The 20,166-nt window shown below is 47.2% G+C and overlaps 1 protein-coding gene across 2 annotated transcripts in view; it reads right to left on the bottom strand.

Annotated features, from left to right (window-relative positions):
- The window catches only part of Olfml2a (olfactomedin like 2A), a 35,808-nt gene extending 17,683 nt beyond the window's left edge, over positions 1–18,125 (bottom strand). Inside the window, exons 1-3 of one of the 2 annotated variants that reach the window (XM_040735582.1) lie at positions 17,924–18,125; positions 8,113–8,376; positions 1,326–1,433 (exon numbers count right to left, since the gene is read on the bottom strand). In XM_040735582.1, the coding sequence (XP_040591516.1) occupies positions 1,326–1,433; positions 8,113–8,376; positions 17,924–18,022 (471 nt within the window). In that variant the 5' untranslated portion in view covers positions 18,023–18,125. The remainder of the gene's footprint in view (positions 1–1,325; positions 1,434–8,112; positions 8,377–17,923) is intronic. The other variant, XM_040735583.1, reaches the window with a different exon arrangement.
- Between the last annotated feature and the right edge of the window lie 2,041 nt (positions 18,126–20,166).

The following is a 20,166-nucleotide window of genomic DNA, read 5'->3' as shown; positions in this document are numbered from 1 at the left end:
TCTCTGTGAGTTCGAGGCCAGTCTGGTCTACACAGGCAGTTGCAGAACATCCAAGGACACACATAGTGAGACCCTCTCAAATAAATAAATAAATAAAGATAAGTAAGTCCCTCTCACTTTTGTTTTTTTTTCAGTGATGAAAATGTTACATGTTTTTATGACAGGGACAAGCATATATATTTGCCCATTTTTTTCAACACTTGGATTTTTCATTTATCAGTTTATTTTGGGAATAGCTCCATGTCTGTCTACAAAGCATTCTCCACTCCTTTTCCTGGATGAATATACGTATGCCACTGTATTCTTAGGTCATAATTTAGTTACCTAGTGTTGAAGGGTGGTCCCCGAAAGTCTCCAGTAGTCTGTTAACTTAAGCTTACTTCTTCAGAGCTGTGATCCCAGCACACAAACCAAACTTGCTAAAGAGACAAGCAGCAGACTCAGAGCTCTGGAGAAGCAGCTTGCATTTCCAGAGGGACTAAGAGGAAGGGTTGAGTGGAGGATGGCCTCAGGGCCTGTAGCATGAGAGCGTGTATAGCTAACCCTGTACCCAGGAAAAGTTCTCATGTCACCTTCCCAAGCTGGCCTGGCATCAAGTTGGAGGAGGTGATCCAAGAAGTTTCAGATAACCTAAGTCACTGTGAACCCCCAGCCTGGGACTTAGTCAGAGGTTAGTCTTTCCTCCTGTGCCACAGGATGCCCAGTTACCACCTCCCTTTGGAAAGGAAGCAGGGAAAGGAAGTCCCCACGCCTGCTCCTGGCAGCTGCATGTCCCTGGTGTTCAGCAGAGGCCGGATGCAGGAAATGGGAGGAGGCCAGGCAATGCCAGGGAGAGGCAAGCCTTGAACCTTCAGCCTGGACCTCTCCAGGTCTGACTGTTCTTGTACCCAGAAGGTAGTCCTCTAGAAAACACAGCCTGTCCAGTCTGCACTGTAATGCCTTTGCCTCCATACAGGTAATACCGGGACTATCAAACCCAGGAAGGTGTGATCAGTTCTGCTATGTTGTAGCAATCCAGAGGCACCACTGACATGGTACTTCTCTGTGAACGGTACCCCAGAGTTGTGCAGTGTGGACCCTGATGTTGACAGCACCCTATCAACACTCTTTTCATACTACCAAAGGGTACCTCAGTTTCTTCATCCAGGCTCTCAGCTTCCTCGGGTCCTTGAAACCCCAGACCTGTACACCAAAGGCAAGACCTTGCAGCCTATACTTCCCTTCCCAACTGCTGGAGGTCTGCCTTCTGTGGCCACCAGAGTGAAACAGGATGTCCCAGGCCCCTTTGGATACAGCCCTGGGCTCCTGGCCCTGCCTGCCCTTACCTCCTCCAGTGTGTTCATCTGGGAGGCCACCTTGTGGATGTAGGCATGTACTTTCATCAGATCCAGACTGTACAGGGCACCCTCGAGGAGATCCACCATAGACTGCAGCTGGAGGTGAGGGGTGGAGTAGGGAGACAGGGTAAAACAACGATACAAACACAGAGGCCAGGGGTCACAAAAGGAGCTCCCCGCAGCAAGGAAGCCCAGAATCCCAGAGGCTCACAGTGGCTTGGGCTCTAGCCTGCTCATAATCACATGACAAGGAACAGGTAAGATTTTATTAATGCATTTTACAAATATGCACATTTGTGTTTTTTGCTTTTGAAGCGCTGGGGATTTATATGAAGACTTTCTACACACTAGTCAAATACTCCGCCACTGGTCACATCCCAGCAAGTGGGGGATATGTGTGGGTGATATATACCTCCAGTTTCTCTGTGATGAGACCATTCAAGTGCCTCTCTGATAAAACATGTTTTAATGGACAATTAACTGTTATCACCCACTGTCACCCTTCTGTATGATGGAACAAGGGAGCTCTTCCCCTGACCTGAACTTTGTACCCATCAATCATCCTGTCTGTGTAAGCCTCTTTTTTTGGTGCAAAGCAGCCAAACTCCAAAGTCTAGATGTTTCCCAGGGATAGCCCTGAGGTATGACCAATAGTTGTGGGGTCCTTAGGAGCCAGACTGCAGCTGTCCCTTGGCTTGGAGTCATATCCTTACTTGGGAGGTCTCCCCTCATGGCCCTGCTTTAAGAACTTTGCTATAGTGTCTCTGGGGAGTGCTTTTTTTTTTTTTCTTCAAGACAGGGTTTCTCTGTATTGTTTTGGAGGCTGTCCTGGAACTAGCTCTTATAGACCAGGCTGGTCTCGAACTCACAGAGATCCGCCTGACTCTGCCTCCCAAGTGCTGGGATTAAAGGTGTGCCCCACCAATGCCTGGCTTGGGGAGCAGTTTTATAACAGGCTTCTTGGTCATGAATCACTCACTGGTCAACAGGCCTGCTTGCTTCAGTTGATCAACCTAACCCAAAGTATGGACCTTTTTACTTTTTCAATTGTTTTTATTTTGTGCCTACAGGTGTCTGCCTGTATGAAAGTCTGTGCATCACGAGGGTGCTGTGGAGTCTAGAAGAGGTCATTGGATCCCCTGAAATTGGAGTTACAGCTGCTATGTGGGTTCTGGGAATCAAACCCCAGTCCTTGGCAAGAGTAGCAGGTGCTCTTAAGCAAGGCACCGTCTCTCCTCCAGCCTCAGAGGATTAGTTCTGCTGGAATGAGCATACTTTGTGTGACCTGAGCACGCACAGGCAGAGCTGTTGGGAGAGGACATGCAGAGCAGAGGTGTGGCCAGCACTCAGAGCTGGGGTGAGCGGAGTGGGAGCAAACTGCTTGTGGGACCTGTGGTAAAAGTCAGTACAGAGCAGGAGAACAGGTTTTGGTTTTCCTTGACTTTCATAAGACATTAGACTTAAACTAATGCCTGCTTTCTCTTCCTTCTTTCCCCATAGTGACATATTATTTATGAGTTAATAAAGCTTGCCTGAGGATCCAGAAAACAGAGAAAAATTTAGGATTGGGCAAGGGTTTTAGTTTTGCCTTTTCAAGAGACTAAGGAATCCAGAATCCAGAATCCACTGGACAATTGAGACATCTGAAGAAAAGGAACAAATAATCCAAAAAAGTTGTTCCAAGGAAAGAATAAATTAGCCTGCTGGTATATCATATTTCTAACAGGATAAAATTTCATAAAATTTCCCAAACATTTGTTTCTGTTTTCTCTACAGACATACAATGCAAATGGCCTTTTTGTAGTCCAATTAAAGATTGAAGCTGGCTTTGGAGTTGGAGTGTGGCTCTCCTCTTCTCTAAACCCAAGCATGCCTGTTAAAGAAAAATAAAAAATCTCTGTTTCATGTCAGAAGAGCCACCTGATATGGAACAGAGGAAAACACATATTTAAGGACTATTGTATCGCCACTGAAATGTCTTAAGGCACCTGTCAAAGTCTCCTATGCAAACATCAGTTCATTTGTTTCCTGCCACTGTGGATGAAACTCCTTTCCAGAACAATTAAATGCCCTAATGCCTACTGAAAGAAAACATATTGTTCTGGATGAAAGAGACCCTTTAGAAGCTCAAATAAAAAAATTAGAAGTTATAGACCAAAAATGATAAGGATTAGATTACGAACATCCCCAAAGTTAGTGTTGGGGAAGGGTTTTGTTTTTGTCTTTTCAGGAAAATAAAAACAAAAATCTTGAGGAATTTAAGACATTTGGACAAATAAACTTCCGAAGAAGAAGAGAGAACGACCTGGAAAAAAATTACCAAGACAAGAAGTAATCTGACCTAATGAGATCTCTGAAGTCTCCAAAAAGAAGATTGAATTCAAGCTGGGTGGAGGTCTCACTCACCTTTAACATTACCACTTGGGAGGCAGATGCATGTAGATCTCAGTGAATTTGAGGCCACCTTGATCTACAAAGTGAGTTTTAGGACAGCCAGGACTGTTGACATAGAGAAATCCTCTCTTGAAAAAGAAGAAAGAGGGGGAGGAGGAGGAGGAGGAGGAGGAGGAGGAGGAAGAGGAGGAGGAAGGAACCCCATAACAATTTCATCAGGACTATGATAATACCATTAAACTGAGCAATACCAATTAAAGATCAAGTTTGGACTACAAACTGCTCAGAACAATTTTGTGGAGTCTGACTAAGATGATCCAGTCTTACAGACGACTCTAACCACGATTTGAGACAAGCCCTCCAACTTGTATGCAGAGGCCAGTTAACCCCACAACTTTCTTTTAAGGTTCCCATAAAGATGCTGTTGTCCCCAGACAGCAAGAAGTAACTTTAAGAACACAACACCCAGATGGGTGGTGGCGGCGGCAGCACACTCCTTTAATCCCAGCACTAGGGAGGCAGAGGCAGGTAGATATCTGTGAGTAGATTGGCCAGCCTGGTCTACAGAGGGAGTTCCAGGACAGCCTCCAAAATTACAGAGAAACCCTGTCTTGAAAAACCAAAACCAAAAACCAACAACAACCAAAAAACAAAACCCTAACTACAATACCCACATTCCCAAGAGGTGGGGTGGGTGGTTTTTGTTGTTTAATGGGTTAATGGATATCAGTCATTGTTTAGGGAGATTGGTTACAAAATGTTGTTGGTTACCGTCAGGAAGAAAGTTGAACAAAGGGGATTAGATTCAAGGTTTTTGTTTCAAAAAAAGATAGATATGTTGAGATAAAAAGGTAGATTATTGAATATACTTTTGTTTTGTTCTGTTTTGTTTTTTTCTTCAAGACAGGGTTTCTCTGTGGCTTTGGAGGTTGTCCTGGATCTAGTTCTTGTAGACCAGGCTGGCCTCGAACTCACAGAGATCCACCTGCCTCTGCCTCCGGAGTGCTGGGATTAAAGGCGTGCGCCACCAACACCTGGCTCAACATAGATTTTTTTTTAATGACAATGAGACATGCCTGCTCCTGGCAGCACCAATCTATTTAAGATGATGGACATCAAAGAAACTCCACATGGAGATTACATTCTTTGTAGCAAAGGTAAGCCACTGGGCAAGAAAGTGCCCTTGCCTCAACAGCTGACACAAAACAGAGTGACTGCAAGCCTTGCCAAGACAAGGAGGGACAGTCCTTCAGAAACTCCTGCTTCACAGAAAAATCTGTCAGAGATGCTAGGCCTATAGGCCGAAGATGGATGCCCCAATGTTGCAGAGCAACCTTGGGTGACTGTCCAGACAGCCAGCTGTGTCTGTCATTTCTCACATGTTTTGGAAGTCATTTGCTTGCACTTCCTGTTTACTCAGTTAATATTCTTTCCTTCTTGGTTCTCTGAGGCAGCTGAAGACTAGATAGTTATAGTTTACCTTTTTACCAGACTCAGAAAATAAATTCACAAAAGATATGTAAAGTGTAAAAGGTTGAGAGACATTGAAAAATAATTTGATAATGCAAATTAGAATAGAAACAATCAGGTACAAGACTTTGGACTCATCAAGATAGGATAGATAATGAAGTATTTTCTCTGAATTTGTCAAATGCAAATGGACTAGACATTGTTGATGAACTTGTTGCCTGTATATATTGTATATACTTGTACTTACTGTATATAGTTTTTCTTATGTTAGCTGTGGCCTTTTTCTTTTTGTATTAGACAAAAAAAGGGAGCTTTGTGGTGATATATTATTTATGATTTATTAAAGCTTGCCTGAAGATTCAGAAAGCAAAGTCAGCCACAAGTCATAGAAGCCAGGCACACACCTCTAATTCTAGCAGCCAGAAGCTAGGAGGTGGTGGTACACACCTTTAATCCTAGGACTCAGGATTAAGACATAGATGGATCTTCATGAGTCCAAGGCTACCCAGATCTATGCAAGAGTGAATCAGTCTAAAAGAGAATTATAGCTCACACCTTTAATCTCAACATTAAGGAAGTATATAAAACAGAAGCAAGGTCTCAGAGAGGCATTCATTCTTCAGCCATGCTGAGGAGAGGCAGCAGGATCAGCCCATTCAGCCTGAGGTAGTGGTAAGAGCTAGTGGCCAGCTGCTTTCCTTTTCTGATATTCAGCGTGAACTCTGAAGCCCAGTATCGGTTTCTGGGTCATTCACTTTTCGTGTTACACATTCCTTCATTTCTTCCTCCCCAGCTTTGGGACTCCCCATGATCCCTGGCATAATTCCTGGCCCAGTACAGAGTACATTGCCACTGTTAGGGTCACAGCTGTGTCCTCAGAAGCCTGGCAACTCCTCAAGGATGGGGTATACCTGGCCGTGTCCAAAACGAAAGACAGAAGTGTTTAAGGGACATTTTTTTTTTTTTGGTTTTTCGAGACAGGGTTTCTCTGTAGCTTTGGAGGCTGTCCTGGAACTCACTTTGTAGACCAGGCTGGCCTCGAACTCACAGAGATCCACCTGCCTCTGCCTCCCGAGTGCTGGGATTAAAGGCATGCGCCACCAACGCCTGGCTAAGGGACATTTTTCTTTGCCAGTCTACCCAAGAAATAGGGCAGGACGGCATCCCTTCTCCTATGCAGGCACGTAGCCGAAGCCAGAGCTCAGCTGGAGTTATTAGCATGAGTGAAGGGGCTGGGATGGGAAGGTGGGCTACAACGCAAGTTCTGTACCCAGGGATCCTCCTAATTCCTTCCCTGGGATGCTCACACAGAGCCGCTTGCTCTTGGGAGGCTGAGGAAGGAGGGCTGTGGCTACAAGCATGAAGTCAGCCTGGGTTACAGCATGAGATCTTGGATCTACAAGTGAAAACAAAAACAACAGGACCTCTAGTTAACTGGACCACTGAGTTGAGGAGAAACTGAGTTTGTCCCTATAACTGCAGACAGGCCTTTGGGTTAGCTACTGGAGTCCACAGGGCACCAGGGAAGCCCCAGGGAGTCAGTGTGGTCCAGGCATTGCCAAATTGTTAGAAGGGCACTTTGCTTAAAATGTGCTACTCCCTCCAAGTTTGGTAATTTTGGCATCAATTTATATAATACAAAAATAAACTTAAAGCTAAAAAAAAAAACAATTTTAGTCAAATCCTGGAAGACAGCACTTCATGGGTCATTTGCTTCTCTGTGTATTTTGCTTCAGAGTCATTAGTTAGAGTAGCTTTGGGTTGTAAGATAGCATTTCCTTGCAGGGAATGACACAGGCTTCTAGTTCTCTGAAGTTAGCGCTCCTCTATCCCATACCATACTAAAGCATATGCTGGAACACATCAAACCAGTGAAGGAGAATGGAGGTTAGCTGGGAACCAAGAAGTCCTTTGTCTGTGACCCAGGATGCTGTCTGTGATTTCCACTAGCATCCAGGGCTATGTTACCTTGTAAACTTATATAACAAGTAGGGTACCACCTCAGACCATTCATGGTTTCTGACACCAAACAGGCCAATGAGATGCAAGTTTCTAAGATACTGTAAGAGAAAAGACTTTCAAAGATACCAAGAAGTGGGTAGAGATGGCTCAGCAGTTAAGATCATTTGCTACTCTTGCAGAGGACCTGGGTTCAGCTCCCAACACCTGTAACTCCAGTTTCAGGGTATCTGATGCTTTCTTCTGGCCTCCATGGGCAGCAGACATGCATGTGATATACTTATATACATGTAGGCAAAACACTCATATACATTATAAGACAAAAAACAATTTTATAAGACAGGAAACAAACTTGCCCTTTATAAGATCCTTTAGAGAAAGGCAGAGGAGGAGATGCAACGTTTAAATGTATGATTTAGACACAGCTAGACCTGGATTCAAATCCCAGCCCCACCTGATCCACTGAGAGCCGGCATGGCACTGCCCATATGTAATGTCAGGACTTAGTAAGTAGAGGTAGAAGGACCAGAAACTCAAGGTCATCTTGGGCTACATAGGAAGTATGAGGCAAGCCTGAAATATGAACCTCTATCAATTAAAATAAACAAAAATAAGCCTATAATCCCAGAAACTGGGCAGCATAGGAGGTGAACTGCTTCAAATTCCAGGCTGGCTATCCTGGTACATATAGCGAATTCTAGGCCAGTGTGGGTAACAGAGTATCACCTTGTCTCAAAAAGCAACATGGAACAAACAAAATAACAATAAAGTGCCCCAGCATTTGTAACACAGCCAAGAGACGCAAATTGTTTTTAGGTGACACCTAGGGCAGTGAGTAATTCAAGGGGCCCCACTGACTTCAGCTGGCTTCACTGAGGAAGCCTTAGTTTTCTGACCTCTATTACTGACAACATGGGAGAGCCAGGCCAATCCCCTTACTGAGTCAGCCTACCTTGAAGAGCTCAGGTGCCTGCTTCTTGAGTTTTTCCATCTTCCACTCATTCTCACAGGGGTTGAGCGAGGAAGGCGGAGCGGTGCAGGAGCAGCGGCAGTCAGTCCCTGAACTTAGCGTCTCCACAGTGTAGAAGTCCTCTACCTGCCCACGCCCACTTCGTACCCGGCTGCATGCATCCTTGCTCAGCGGTCTCATGATGCATTTGCAGCGGCAGTCAGAGCCTTCCGAGGTCATCCGTACCTGGTCCAGGTTGCTGAACACCTGCAAAGGGTGGGCAATAGGGGTTCCATTTGGCCAGAACTGTGTGGACAGGGCTGGGGGCAGGGTGAGGGGAGTGGGGTGGTGGTGGGGAGTGGGGGGGGTGAGGGGTGGTGGTGGTGGTGGTGGTGGTAGTAGCAGAATCCAGCCTGCTGGTCTTTGGGTGGCACTTAGACGTAGCAGAGAAGGAACAGGGACTCAGCAACAGTGTTGTAATTATAATTCAAACGCTAATGCCCAGGTGTGGAAAAGTTCAAAAAAAGAGAATTGTCAGTGGGGCATGGTGGCTCATGCTTTTAATACCAGCACACAGGAGGCAGAGGCCAGTCTGGTCTACAAAGTGAGTTCCAGAACAGTCAGGACTACCCAGAGAAACCCTGTCAAAAAAGAAAAAGAAGGAAAAAAAGAACACAAGGTCTGGATCCTGGGTGAGAAGGCAGCATACTTTCTGTTCCTGAAATCTTCCTGCTTCTGGAAAAGTGGGCTTCTGACTCAGGGGCTAGTGAAGATTCAACGGAATAAAGGAAAAATAAAACCTGAAAAACTGTGCCTTGTGTGTTAGCCATTACTAAGAGTCATTATTAAGCCTCATCTAAGGATGCAGGCTCAAAGAGGTCAAGTCACAAGCTCAAAGACCGCAGTTTGAGGTAGAAGAGTGGCTCCAAGCTCCATCATTGCTCTGCTTCTCTTTTTATTTATTCTTTGACAGTTTCACTCACTCATGTATATGACACATTTGGGTCATTTTCTTCCCCATTACCCTTTATCATCCCTGTCTCTCCTGCTGAAACCCTTCATTGCCCCATGTCCCCTCCTATTTTGATGTTGTGATGGGGGAGTTGTGTGTGTGTCCCACTGCGTTTAAAATCACACCCTTCTCCCACAATACTTAACTGCCAATTGTCTCATGTGGTGATATCTCGCTTGTACAAATAAAGCTTGTCTGAAGATCAGGGTATGGAGCTTGTCACTAACTAGCCATAGATGTCTAGAAGTCTGCACAGAGACAGGAAGTGAGATGGCTGGGCAGAGAGAGGATATAAATGGGAAGAAACAGGAACTTGCTCTCCTTTCTGTTGGGAAGCTGATGAGGTAAAGGCTTTGGCTTGCTCCTTCTTCTCTCTGATCTCTCAGCATTTTCCTCTATATCTGACTCCAGGTTTTTATAAATTTAGACCAATTAAGTACTCCATTTACATTTCAAGGTTATAGCTAACATAAGAAAAACTATAGACAATATAACAGGCAATAAGTACATTAACAATGTTTAGTTGATTTACATTTGACAAATTCAGAGATATTATTTATCCTATCTTGATGAGTCCAAGGTCTTGCTTCTAATTTACTTTCTATTCTAATTTGCACTCGCAAATTATCTTTTAATGTCTTTCAAACCTTTTTTTTTTTTTTTTTGGTTTTTCGAGACAAGGTTTCTCTGTGGCTTTGGAGGCTGTCCTGGAACTCACTCTGTAGACCAGGCTGGCCTCGAACTCACAGAGATCTGCCTGCCTCTGCCTCCCGAGTGCTGGGATTAAAGGCGTGTGCCACCAACGCCCGGCTTTCTTTCAAACCTTTTATACTTAACACATCTTTAGTGAATTTCTTTTCTGAGTCTGGTAAACAAGGAAAACTATAACTATCTAGTCTTTAACTCCCTCAGAAACCCATGAAGGAAATAATATTAACTGAGTAAGCAGCAAGTGCAAGCAAACAACTTTCAAAAAATGTGGGAAATGACAGACACAGCTGGCTGCCTGGACAGTCACCCAAGGTTCCTCTGCAGTGCTGGGCATCCATCTTTGGCCTATAGACCTAGCATCTCTGACAGACGTTCCTGTGAAGCAGGAGTTTTCTAAAGGACTGTCCCTACTTGTCTTGGTAAGGTATGTAGTCACTCTGTTTTGTGTCCTGTTTGTTCAATTTGGATAGCCTAGTGTCAGCAGTTGAGACAAGGGAACTTTCTTGCCCAGTGGCTGACCTTTGTCACAAAGAAAGTAAACTCCATGTGGAGTTTCTTTGATGCCCATCATTTTCTCTTAAGTAGATTTATGGTACTGGGAGTAGACATGTCTCATTGTCATGAAAAAAAGAACCTATGTTACTAAAACATGTTAAATGTCATATTCTGTAGATCTCTGAAGTGTTTGAAGATACCTGTTTTTCTAAAATATATCTGTTTGACCTTGTAGACATACCTAATGTGATTACAAGTTTAATAGTAATAGTTGACTAATTACTAAACTACATTTCTTTATCATCCTATATAGTTGGTAATAACTTTCAAGAACTAGAAATTTACATTACATTGCTAAATGAACTATATAGGTAAAATACCTTAAGCAATATTAGAAATGCATGTATATGACCTCAAGCCCGTGGTTCCCTTCTCCTCCTCCTCCTCCTCCTTCAACCTCACTCTTGGATGCTACACCCCCCATGACCAGATGTGGCCACTTGTTTCTGGGACATCACCAGCTCTGTGTCCTCAGATATCAACCCAGTGAGATGCGAGGCAGGTACATACATACACCTGGCTTGCACGCTGGGCTCCAGACGCTTAGTGTACAGCGAGTCCCGGCCCAGCCCACAGAAACTCACCCTAGGCCTGTAGCTGCTCAGCTACCACTGTGTAAGAAAGCATAAGGACTCAGGTGAGCTCATGGCACCCTGGGCCTCTGCCGAGCCCCAAGACCCTAAGGAAAGGGACTTAGATTTCCATTTCCTCTCTAGACCCTCAGATATCTGTTTGAGCCCCTGGCTTCTGGCAGGGGCTGAGTGGCTGACAGCTAGAGGTGCAGGAAAAATAGATCAGGGAATATTCTTCATTTTTTTCTGTTATTTTAGTTTTTTGAGACAGGGTTTCTCTGTGTAGCACTGGTTATCTGGAACTCACTCTGTAGGATAGGCTGGCCTGGAACTCAGAGACCAACCTGCCTTTGCCTCCTGAGTACTAAGGCGTGTCGTCCCCGTCTCCCCCCCCCACCAGCACAAACACCGCTAAAGGTGGCCAGGAGAAGGTACTTTTGTGGAGAGGGCATTGAGGGGAAGCAAATTAGACAGGCAAAACAAGGGTGAATCTTGTTTTATAGGGGGGCGGTGGGAAGGTTACTCTGACTGGTGCTTTCTGGGGTACAGGTGGCAGGAGGCGAGCCCAGTCTTGGAGGGTCCTGGAGTTGGCTGAGGATCTTGGTTTTCTGGTTGAATCTAAAATGTTCCCCAGGATTCCTGAGCTAAGTTGCCTGCTGCTGGGCCACAAAGACAGAAACATAAAGACTTTGAGTTCGCCAGGCACACTCCTTTAATCCCAGCACTCAGGAGGCAGAGGCAGGCAGATGTGAGTTTGAGGCCAGCCTGGTCTATAGAGAGAGTTCCAGGGCAGCCTCCAAAATAATACAGAGAAACCCTGTCTCAAAAAAACTTAAGAAAAAAAAAAAGACTTTGAGTTCATCTGTGGCTGAATTCACTGATGGATTCATAACTGGATGGCATTTTGGAGGTGGTGTAGCCCCAGAGGGGGCTTCCTTCAGGGAAATATGTCACTGAGGGTGTGGCCCTGACGAGTGGGTGTCATCCTCAGCCCATTCTTCTGCCTTCCTTTTCCTCCCAACTTCTTTCAGTTTTCACTGTAACCTGCACCCTCCACAGCTTCAGAAGAAACACAGGAAGTCCACACAGCCCAGACCTCACCCCCTCCAGTGTACAATTTTTGTTTGTTTCTTTAAGACAGGGTTTCCCTGTGCAGCCTTGGCTGTCCTGGAACTCACTTCGTAGACCAGGCTGGCCTCAAACTCAGAGATCCACCTGCCTCTGCCTCCGAGCGCTGGGATTAAAGGTGTGTGCCCTCACCCTAGCTCAATGTGCTGTTTGATAGCAGGGAGACTAGAGTGCATAGCCAACTGGATTAGCCTTGGGCTGACACCCATGGACATAGATCCTGCTGCTAGTCCCACCAAGGACACAGAGGTGAGATGGGGCGGGGATATGCTGGGCTTTTTCTATGTGGCTGCACTGGTCGACTTTTTTCTATTGGGGGCAACATCCTACAGATGAGGAAACAGCCCCTAAACCATAAAATGCCAGGTTGGAGAGGATGAGCCCGGGCAGTGTAGATTTCCTATTTTTTTTTTTTTTTCTGAAGCTGTGCAGGAGCCAGGGAACAGTGGACAGAGAGGAAAGCTAGAAAGGAGGCTGTGGTCCTGCTGTCTGTCCTGGTCCTCTGTGGGTAGAGTGCACTGTGTGTGCTGCAGGCCAATGCTCCCCTGCTTTCCAACAGTCAGCCTCGCCAGAGAGGAACTCAAGTCCTCTCTCAGCTCTGCCAAAACTCCATGACACTGTATTACTTCCCAGTCAGAGTCAAAAGCTCAGCAGGTAGGGGTGTGTGCGTGCGCGCGTGCATGCGTGCGTGTGTGTGTGTGTGTGTGTGTGTGTGTGTGTGTGTGTGTGTTCTGTGTGGCCAAACCACAGTGGGGTAGCCCATCCACCCAGCAGCAACCTCCACATTATACTGCTACATTTCTTCGTCCTCAGATGACATGCTATATCCTGACACCGGTGGTCAAGGCTCTCACACTAGCAGGAGTTGGAAGAAGGCCCCTGATCCCAGATCCAGTTACTGGGAATGCAGCAGGGTCCTGCTTCCAGTGGGGTAGAGCTAGAGATAGCCAAGCACCATGGTGACAAGCTATAGTCTTGGCACTTATACCTTCATGGCCTTGTCCCCTTGGAACTTCAGCTTCCTCTTCTGTAAAATGGGGTGGCTATCAACCCCTCCTTGTGCTTGTCATGAAACTGCAGTCAGCATACGGAGAGCACCTGCCACAGCTCTGGGCCAGATTGCTAATTTAAGCAATCTTTTTTTTTTTTTTTTTTGGTTTTTCGAGACAGGGTTTCTCTGTATTGTCTTGGAGGCTGTCCTGGAACTTGCTTGGTAGACCAGGCTGGCCTTGAACTCACAGAGATCCACCTGCCTCTGCCTCCCGAGTGCTGGGATTAAAGGCGTGCGCCACCAACGCCCAGCTAAGCAATCTTGCTATATATGCTGCTTATGGAAGTCCTCCCTCACATCACCTCCATGTTTTCCATCTCTCTTTGCCCATGGTACATTAGGGAAGGCTAGAGGCTTGTCCACACAGCCTGACTCCATGGTTTTGTTCACATGGTGCCCTTCCTCTGAACACCTACGGGCACCACAACAAGACTTCTGCCCTAGCAACTGAGCTGGGACTGACAGGGGTGCACAGAAGGAGGCCATGGATCTGGGGCTACTTCCTGGGTCTGTTCCTCGGCATGAAGGCTGAAAGCTGCTGTCAAATAGTAAAGCTCCTGCCTCAGCCCCCACCTTTCCCTGCACAGCACACGTCCCTGCCAAAGCTTGCAAATGTGTCAGTAGTGGAGGTTAGTGCTTAGAAGTCCTCTGGGTATTTGCAAGGAAAGCTCGCAGTGAGATGGGTAGGTAGCTTGCATTGTTTTTGGAGATAAAGCTTGGAGATAGAGCTGGAGTAAGAGTTCTTGCAGAGGCTGGGCAGGCTCATATGAGGTGGTCTTGAGGGTGGTGCTGCTTTCTTCATGGCTATCCCACCTCACCTGAGGCAGTTTCCCTGCGAAGCCCTCAACTGAACTCCACTGTCATCGGGACACCTCTTTCTGGAGACCCCAAATTCAATGCAGGTGAGCTCTAGGCAGCATCTTCTCTACCCTAAGTCTGCCTTCCCTCCTGCCCAGGCAAGGTCTCTGTACCTCCTTTGTACCCTGGACAACTTATTAGTGATGGTTTCCTGAGGTGTTACCCTAAATATTTCCCACCTTTGTATCTTGCTACCAACTCCATGACCATAGCTCAATGTCAGTATGCATTCCTCTCTGCTGGATTAACCTTCCAAAGTCACTTTCTTCGATGATCTGTTACTCTCTGGCTCCACAGATCTTAGTTCCACACTGCTCCATAAGTTCTGGGTTGGGAAGGGGACCATGCCTCAGAAGTACCTGGGGTTATACTTGCAAGTGCAGATACCTCAGTGTCACAGAGGTTTCTTTGAGAGACAGGGTTCCTCTGTGAAGCCTTGGCTGTCCTGAAACTCTCTCTATAGACCAGGCTGGTCTCGAACTCATAGATATCTGCCTCCCAAGCATTGTGATTAATGGTGTGCTCCAACACCAACCAGCCCTAGTATGATTCTTTAGGGTATTCAAATCTGTTCTCTGGGGAGGGACCACTAAAGGACAGTTGTACGTGATGTCGAGTGTAAAATGTTGGGCACGGACCTTGGTCCTGGTATTCTATGCCCTCAAATGAGTGTTTAGGCAGGTCCATTTCTTACAGAGAGATGGTGAGGTGTGGCTTGGTCTGACACTGTACCAGAAAGAGGACTCCATTACCCTGTCATTCTGCCGTTTCAGCTCAGGGGTCTGCTTCCAATTACTCCCACATGCTGAAACTCCGGGAGTTGATGTGAAACAACACCTAAGCCCCTGGGACTGGCCTGCCTGGAACATCTGACCTGGCCCAGGAAACCACAGCCTGCTGGGCTAACTGTGGTCTGGTCCCTTGGTCTGGCTCCCACAGGCATCATCTTCTCTCTTTGCTCAAGCCCCTTTCCACCCCTGTGAGGTCCCAGCAGCTCTTTCTCAGATGGAGAGACAGCAGGTAAATTGTCACTTCTCAGGAGTGTCTGCTGCCATGCCTGGGTGTCATGGGGTGCTACCTGCCTATCCACCCCAACCTCAATCATGCAGGGCAGTCATGCAGAAATAGCAGTTTCCCCTCCAGTCCAGACAAAGCACTTCCTTAGACGGAAAACTCCAAATCCTGTTTAGGAAAGCCTCATTATAAACATCCACTTAAAACACAAGCAGACCAACAGAGTACCAGGGTGAGTATAATGGGCAGGAGCCTGCCAGAAAGAGCAAGCCTGGAGAGGGGCAAACGCAAAGCTCTAGAATCCTCGATTCACTTCAAGTTCCAAGGTGGTCCTCTAAGCATCCCATCTTACCATAGCAAAAACAGGACAGGCTTGGAGGGGAAGAAATTGGGTTATTACTATGGAGAGACAGGGTGAATGAAAACAGCTCTGCAGAGCCAGCAGGAGTCTGGCTGAGTAGGAATGCAGAGTAAAGTCACCTGATTTTTATGCTTCCCAGCTGGCTGAGGTGGAGCAGGGATGGGAAGCTTCTAGGGGAGGGTTGTGCTGGGTCTCCAGCTGCGTTATCCTCCCTACTCCATCAGCTCCAGCTTGCTCTGGACCAAGTAAATATACCCCCTTCCCAACCTAGTGTTTGGCTGACTCACTAAATAAACAGGGTGTTGGGTTTTCTTTGTCTTGGCTTTGTTTTGGATATAAGCCCTCCTTCTTATAGCCCTTTGAAAAGCCCAGAGATGCTCAAGTCCAAAAGTCCTTCCCAGCCACAGAGGACAGTCAGGGGGTGAGAGAGTGTTGATCTGGGATTATGTTCACTAAGCCAGAGGGGACTGAAGCCCAGAGGCAAGCAGTCATAGTTCCAGGTTTGCACAGGAAAAGAATAGCTTTTATGATGGGGGGGTGTCCTTCTGTATATATGTTTCTCTTATTGGTTGATGAATAAAACACTGATTGGCCAGTAGCCAGGCAGGAAGTATAAGGGGGATTACCAGAGGAGAATTCTGGGGAGAGAGAGATGCCATGTATCTGTTGAGGGAGCAAGAGGCCTGGGCATTCTCCAGTTAAGATAAGACCACATGGAAATACTTAGATAAAAAAAAATGGATTGGGCCTGGAGAGATGGTTCAGAGGTTAAGAGCATTGACTGCTCTTCCTGAGGACCTGAGTTCAATTCCCAGCAACCACATGGTGGCTCACGACCATCTATACTGAGATCTGGTGCCCTCTTCTGGCATGTAGGCAAACATCTAGACAGAACATTGTATACATAATAAAATCTTTAAAAAAAATGGATTAATAATTAAGAGAGAGCTAGCCAATAAGAAGCCTGAGCAATCGGGCAAACAGTTATATACTTAATATAGCGTCAGTGTATTTTTGGAACTAAATGCTTGCAGGACTAGGCGGGAAAGAAACTCTGACTATACTTTTACCCTTTGCCTGCTTACAGGCTGGCTCAGATTATAATAGAAAAAAATGGAGTGACATTAAGAGAAGTCAGCCCTTATCCTCTGTGAGCAGTTTTCCTCTAGGCTAGTGACCCCCCAACCAAAAAATCATTTCATTGCTGCTATTATGAATTGTAAATATATGAAACAGTCATCCAACTTCACAGTGTTCCAGACACACAGGCTGCCGGGCGTTGGTGGCCTTTAATCCCAGCACTTGGGAGGCAGAGGCAGATGGATCTCTGTGAGTTCAAGGCCAGCCTAGTCTACAGAGCGAGTTCCAGGACAGGCTCCAAAGCAATACAGAAAAACCCTATCTCGAAAAACCAAAAAATAAATAAATAAATAAAATCGAGACCCACAGGTTGAAAACTACTGCTGTAGGCCCATCTCCATCAGGTCATTTCTAGATTACCCTTACGGGGCTCCTGGTCTGTCTCATGCTTGCTCCCTCCATGCTCTGGGTCTAATGCCTGGTTTTGGGATTCTTGAGGCAGCGTAGTGTCATCTATTGGGTACCTACTACTAGGTGTGGTCCTAAACATTCTGCATAATCTCATTGAATCTAGAAACCATCAAGAGTAAGGAATGGCTACAACGCCCCTGCCACACACACACACACACACACACACACACACACACACACACGCTTAATAGGTGAAGAAATGATGGTGAACGTCTTTAATCCCAGCACTCAGGAGGCAGATGCAGTAGGATCTCTGAGAGTTTGAAGCCAGTCTGATCTACATATTGAGCTCCTGGCAAGTCAGAATTTTTTTTTCAAGATAGGGTTTCTCTGTGTAACATTCCTGGCTGTCCTGGAGCTCATACTTTGCAGACCAGGGTGGCTTCAAACTTAACGAAGATCTGCCCGCCCCTGCATCTCCAGTGTAAAAGTGTGCACCTGTACCCCTTGGTAGATAAGCCAGAATTACACAGTGAGACCCTGTTTCAACAAAAGAAAGGGAGGGAGGGAGGTGGCTAAGAGAGGCAGGTGAATACACTGTGTGAATTCAGGTCTCAGAAGCCAAGGTAAGTGTGGCCAGTCCAGAGTCACTGAGGAAAGAACTCTGGGTTTCCCAGTCTCTCCTGAGAGCCTTGGTCTAAGGTCCACTGCAAGCCCGGTAGTTCTTGGATAACAACAGTCTACACCAATGTGATCAGCCTTCCATGAAAGCTCAACCCTTAGCACCTGCTTGATCCTGGGTTTGAGGCCTGATCTCTGAGCATAACAAGGTTCACTGCGCCTTTTCCTCCGGCTCCAGACCCAAGCACCCTATTATAGCCAGAGCTTCTTCCCGCACATGTTCCTTTCTCAAGGCTTTAGATTCCAGCAGAGTGCAGACTAAATCCCTCGTCCCCATCTCCCAGCTGAAGGCACCCTCCTTGGCGTGCACCCTCAGCCATAGCGCCCCCTCGCGCCGGCTACCGCCGAGCTGCGCCAGGTTCCCCAGCGCGCGCACGTACCTTACTGTCGGGCTGCACGGGACCGGCCCGAAGCAAGAGCCCCAGCAGCAGCAGCAGCCTCAGCTGGGGGCACCAAGGCGGGAGGGCTGCCGCTGCCATGGCTCGACGAACACAGTCGTCTCTGCGAGCACGCTCGGAGCACCGGCGGCACCGCGAGCCCGACGCTGCAGCCCAGCTCTGCTGCGGGTGAGCCGCCCAGCCCGGTGCCCCTGCAGTGCCGCTGGGGGCGGAGCTAGGGTGGAAGGGTGCCCGTCCCTCCTCTCCACGCCCATTCCCTGCGGTCCTGAGGCTTTGCAAAGTGCCTCGGAGTGGGGGGGGGGGGGAGAGAGAGAGAGAGAGAGAGAGAGAGAGAGAGAGAGAGAGAGAGAGAGAGAGAGAGAGAGAGAGAGAGAGAGAGAGAGAGAGAGAGAGAGAGAGAGAGAGAGAGAGAGAGAGAGAGAGAGAGAGAGAGAGAGAGAGAGAGAGAGGTCACTCAACGGACGCAGGTCCCCGTTCTGTGAAATGAAGGACCTTGTACGAGTCCCTTTGCCCTTTTGAGCCCCAGTTTCCTCATCGATAAAAGGGAGAAAATAGCCGGGTTGTAGCGGCACATGCGTTTAATCGGGAGGCAAAGTCAGGAAGATATCTGAGTTCCAGGACAGCCAGGGGCACACAGAGAAACCCTGTCTCGAAAACAAAACAAAAACAAACAAACAAAAACCGGAGAAAATAAAACTAGTCAAATAGTCTTTTTGGCATGGCTACAAAGTTCGAGTGGTACTTCCAGCCCTGCGTGTGCTCTGACAAAGCCATGTCTCAGGGACTCTGGGTTCTAGTCTTTTCAAGGCTCAGCCCCTGCTCTTTCCATCTTTCCTGTTGCGCCAGGAACTACCTTTTAACAGCCTCCCTTTCCATCCTCAGCGGAGGTCTGATTCCTCAGTTTCCAGGCAGCGACTGCTCGTTCCAGGGGTCGAAGTCAGGATGTCGTCTTCCTCCATTGTTTCTTTTTTTTGGGGGGGGGGCAGAGTCTGTCACCGAACCTGGAGCGCTTTCTTTTGGCTACACTGGCTAAGCCAGGGACCCTCCTGTTTCTGCCTCTCCACTTCTGCTATTACACACACACCACCACCACCACCCTGTAATGTGGATGCTGGGCGCTCGTGATTCACGTTCTTAGGATTGCAAAGCAAGGACTTGAACTGCGGAGTCAGCCATGCGTTTCCTCAGCCTGAGTCACTCTTTTAAACTGCCTCCCACCTCAGTTTCCCCCTTTTAGTTCAACAGGGGGTCCTTCCCAGACTTTCTCGCAGGCCCTTCCAACTTCCTTTCTCTTCTACACTCACGGTGGGTGACCCCCTTTTCTGGTCACTTGTACGTTTATCCGCATACGGAGCCTGCATCGCCCGAGCAAGGAACCCTGACTCGTGCCCTAAATGCGGCCACCCGCGTTTGCTCCTCACTTCTACTCTCGAGCAAGTTCTCCCCAAGAACTGCATTGCTGTCCTTACCCCCCAGGGCGTTCCCTGTCTGCAACTCCCCGCTGGAGGCAAATAGGCCGCCGGGGCACTCCTGCTTTGTCTCCCGGGCAGCTGGCTCAGTGACTCAGCCGGTGTTCCCCGAGCCTGCAGCCTCAGCATCACCTGGGAACTTGTTAGCAAAACAAATGCTCAGGCCCTAGCCCTGTTACTTCACCAGAGATTCACCAGGAGGTGGGAGTTCAGCAACTTAGTCCTCAGGAGCCCTCAGGGGCTCTTGAGTTGGAGAACCACTAAGCCTGACGTCTAATTACTGTATGACTTTCAGCTGACTTCAGTTAAACTGTCACCTGTGCAGTAAGTGTTGGCTTTAAATAGAGTTTCTGGAGATCCCCTGCAGAGGAGTCAAAGCCCAGTATAAAATACGATTAATGGGCATGTTCTCTGTACACAGACCAAGTCTGAAAGGACACACAGGACACTAGCATGGTGGCTACTTCCAAGGAAGGAGATCTCAGAGACAAAATTTGATATAAAAAATCTTTATTACTTTCCTTTCTTCTTATTTTAAAATTTATTTTACATATCAATCAGTTTCCCTGCCATCTTTTCCTGCCATTCCCTCCCTCATCTTTAATATATATTTCTCTCTTTTTTAAAATTTATTTATTATGTATACAGACTTCTGCCTGCATGCCAGCAGAGGGCACCAGATCTCATTCAAGGTAGTTGCGAACCACCATGTGGTTGCCCGGAATTGAACTCAGGACCATCTGGAAGAACAGTCCG

Source organism: Mesocricetus auratus, unplaced genomic scaffold (assembly GCF_017639785.1).
Source record: "Mesocricetus auratus isolate SY011 unplaced genomic scaffold, BCM_Maur_2.0 Super-Scaffold_100047, whole genome shotgun sequence".
Lineage (NCBI taxonomy): Eukaryota > Metazoa > Chordata > Mammalia > Rodentia > Cricetidae > Mesocricetus > Mesocricetus auratus.
The sequence above is the reverse complement of the archived record's forward strand: the minus strand, read 5'-3'. Positions and strand labels throughout refer to the sequence as shown.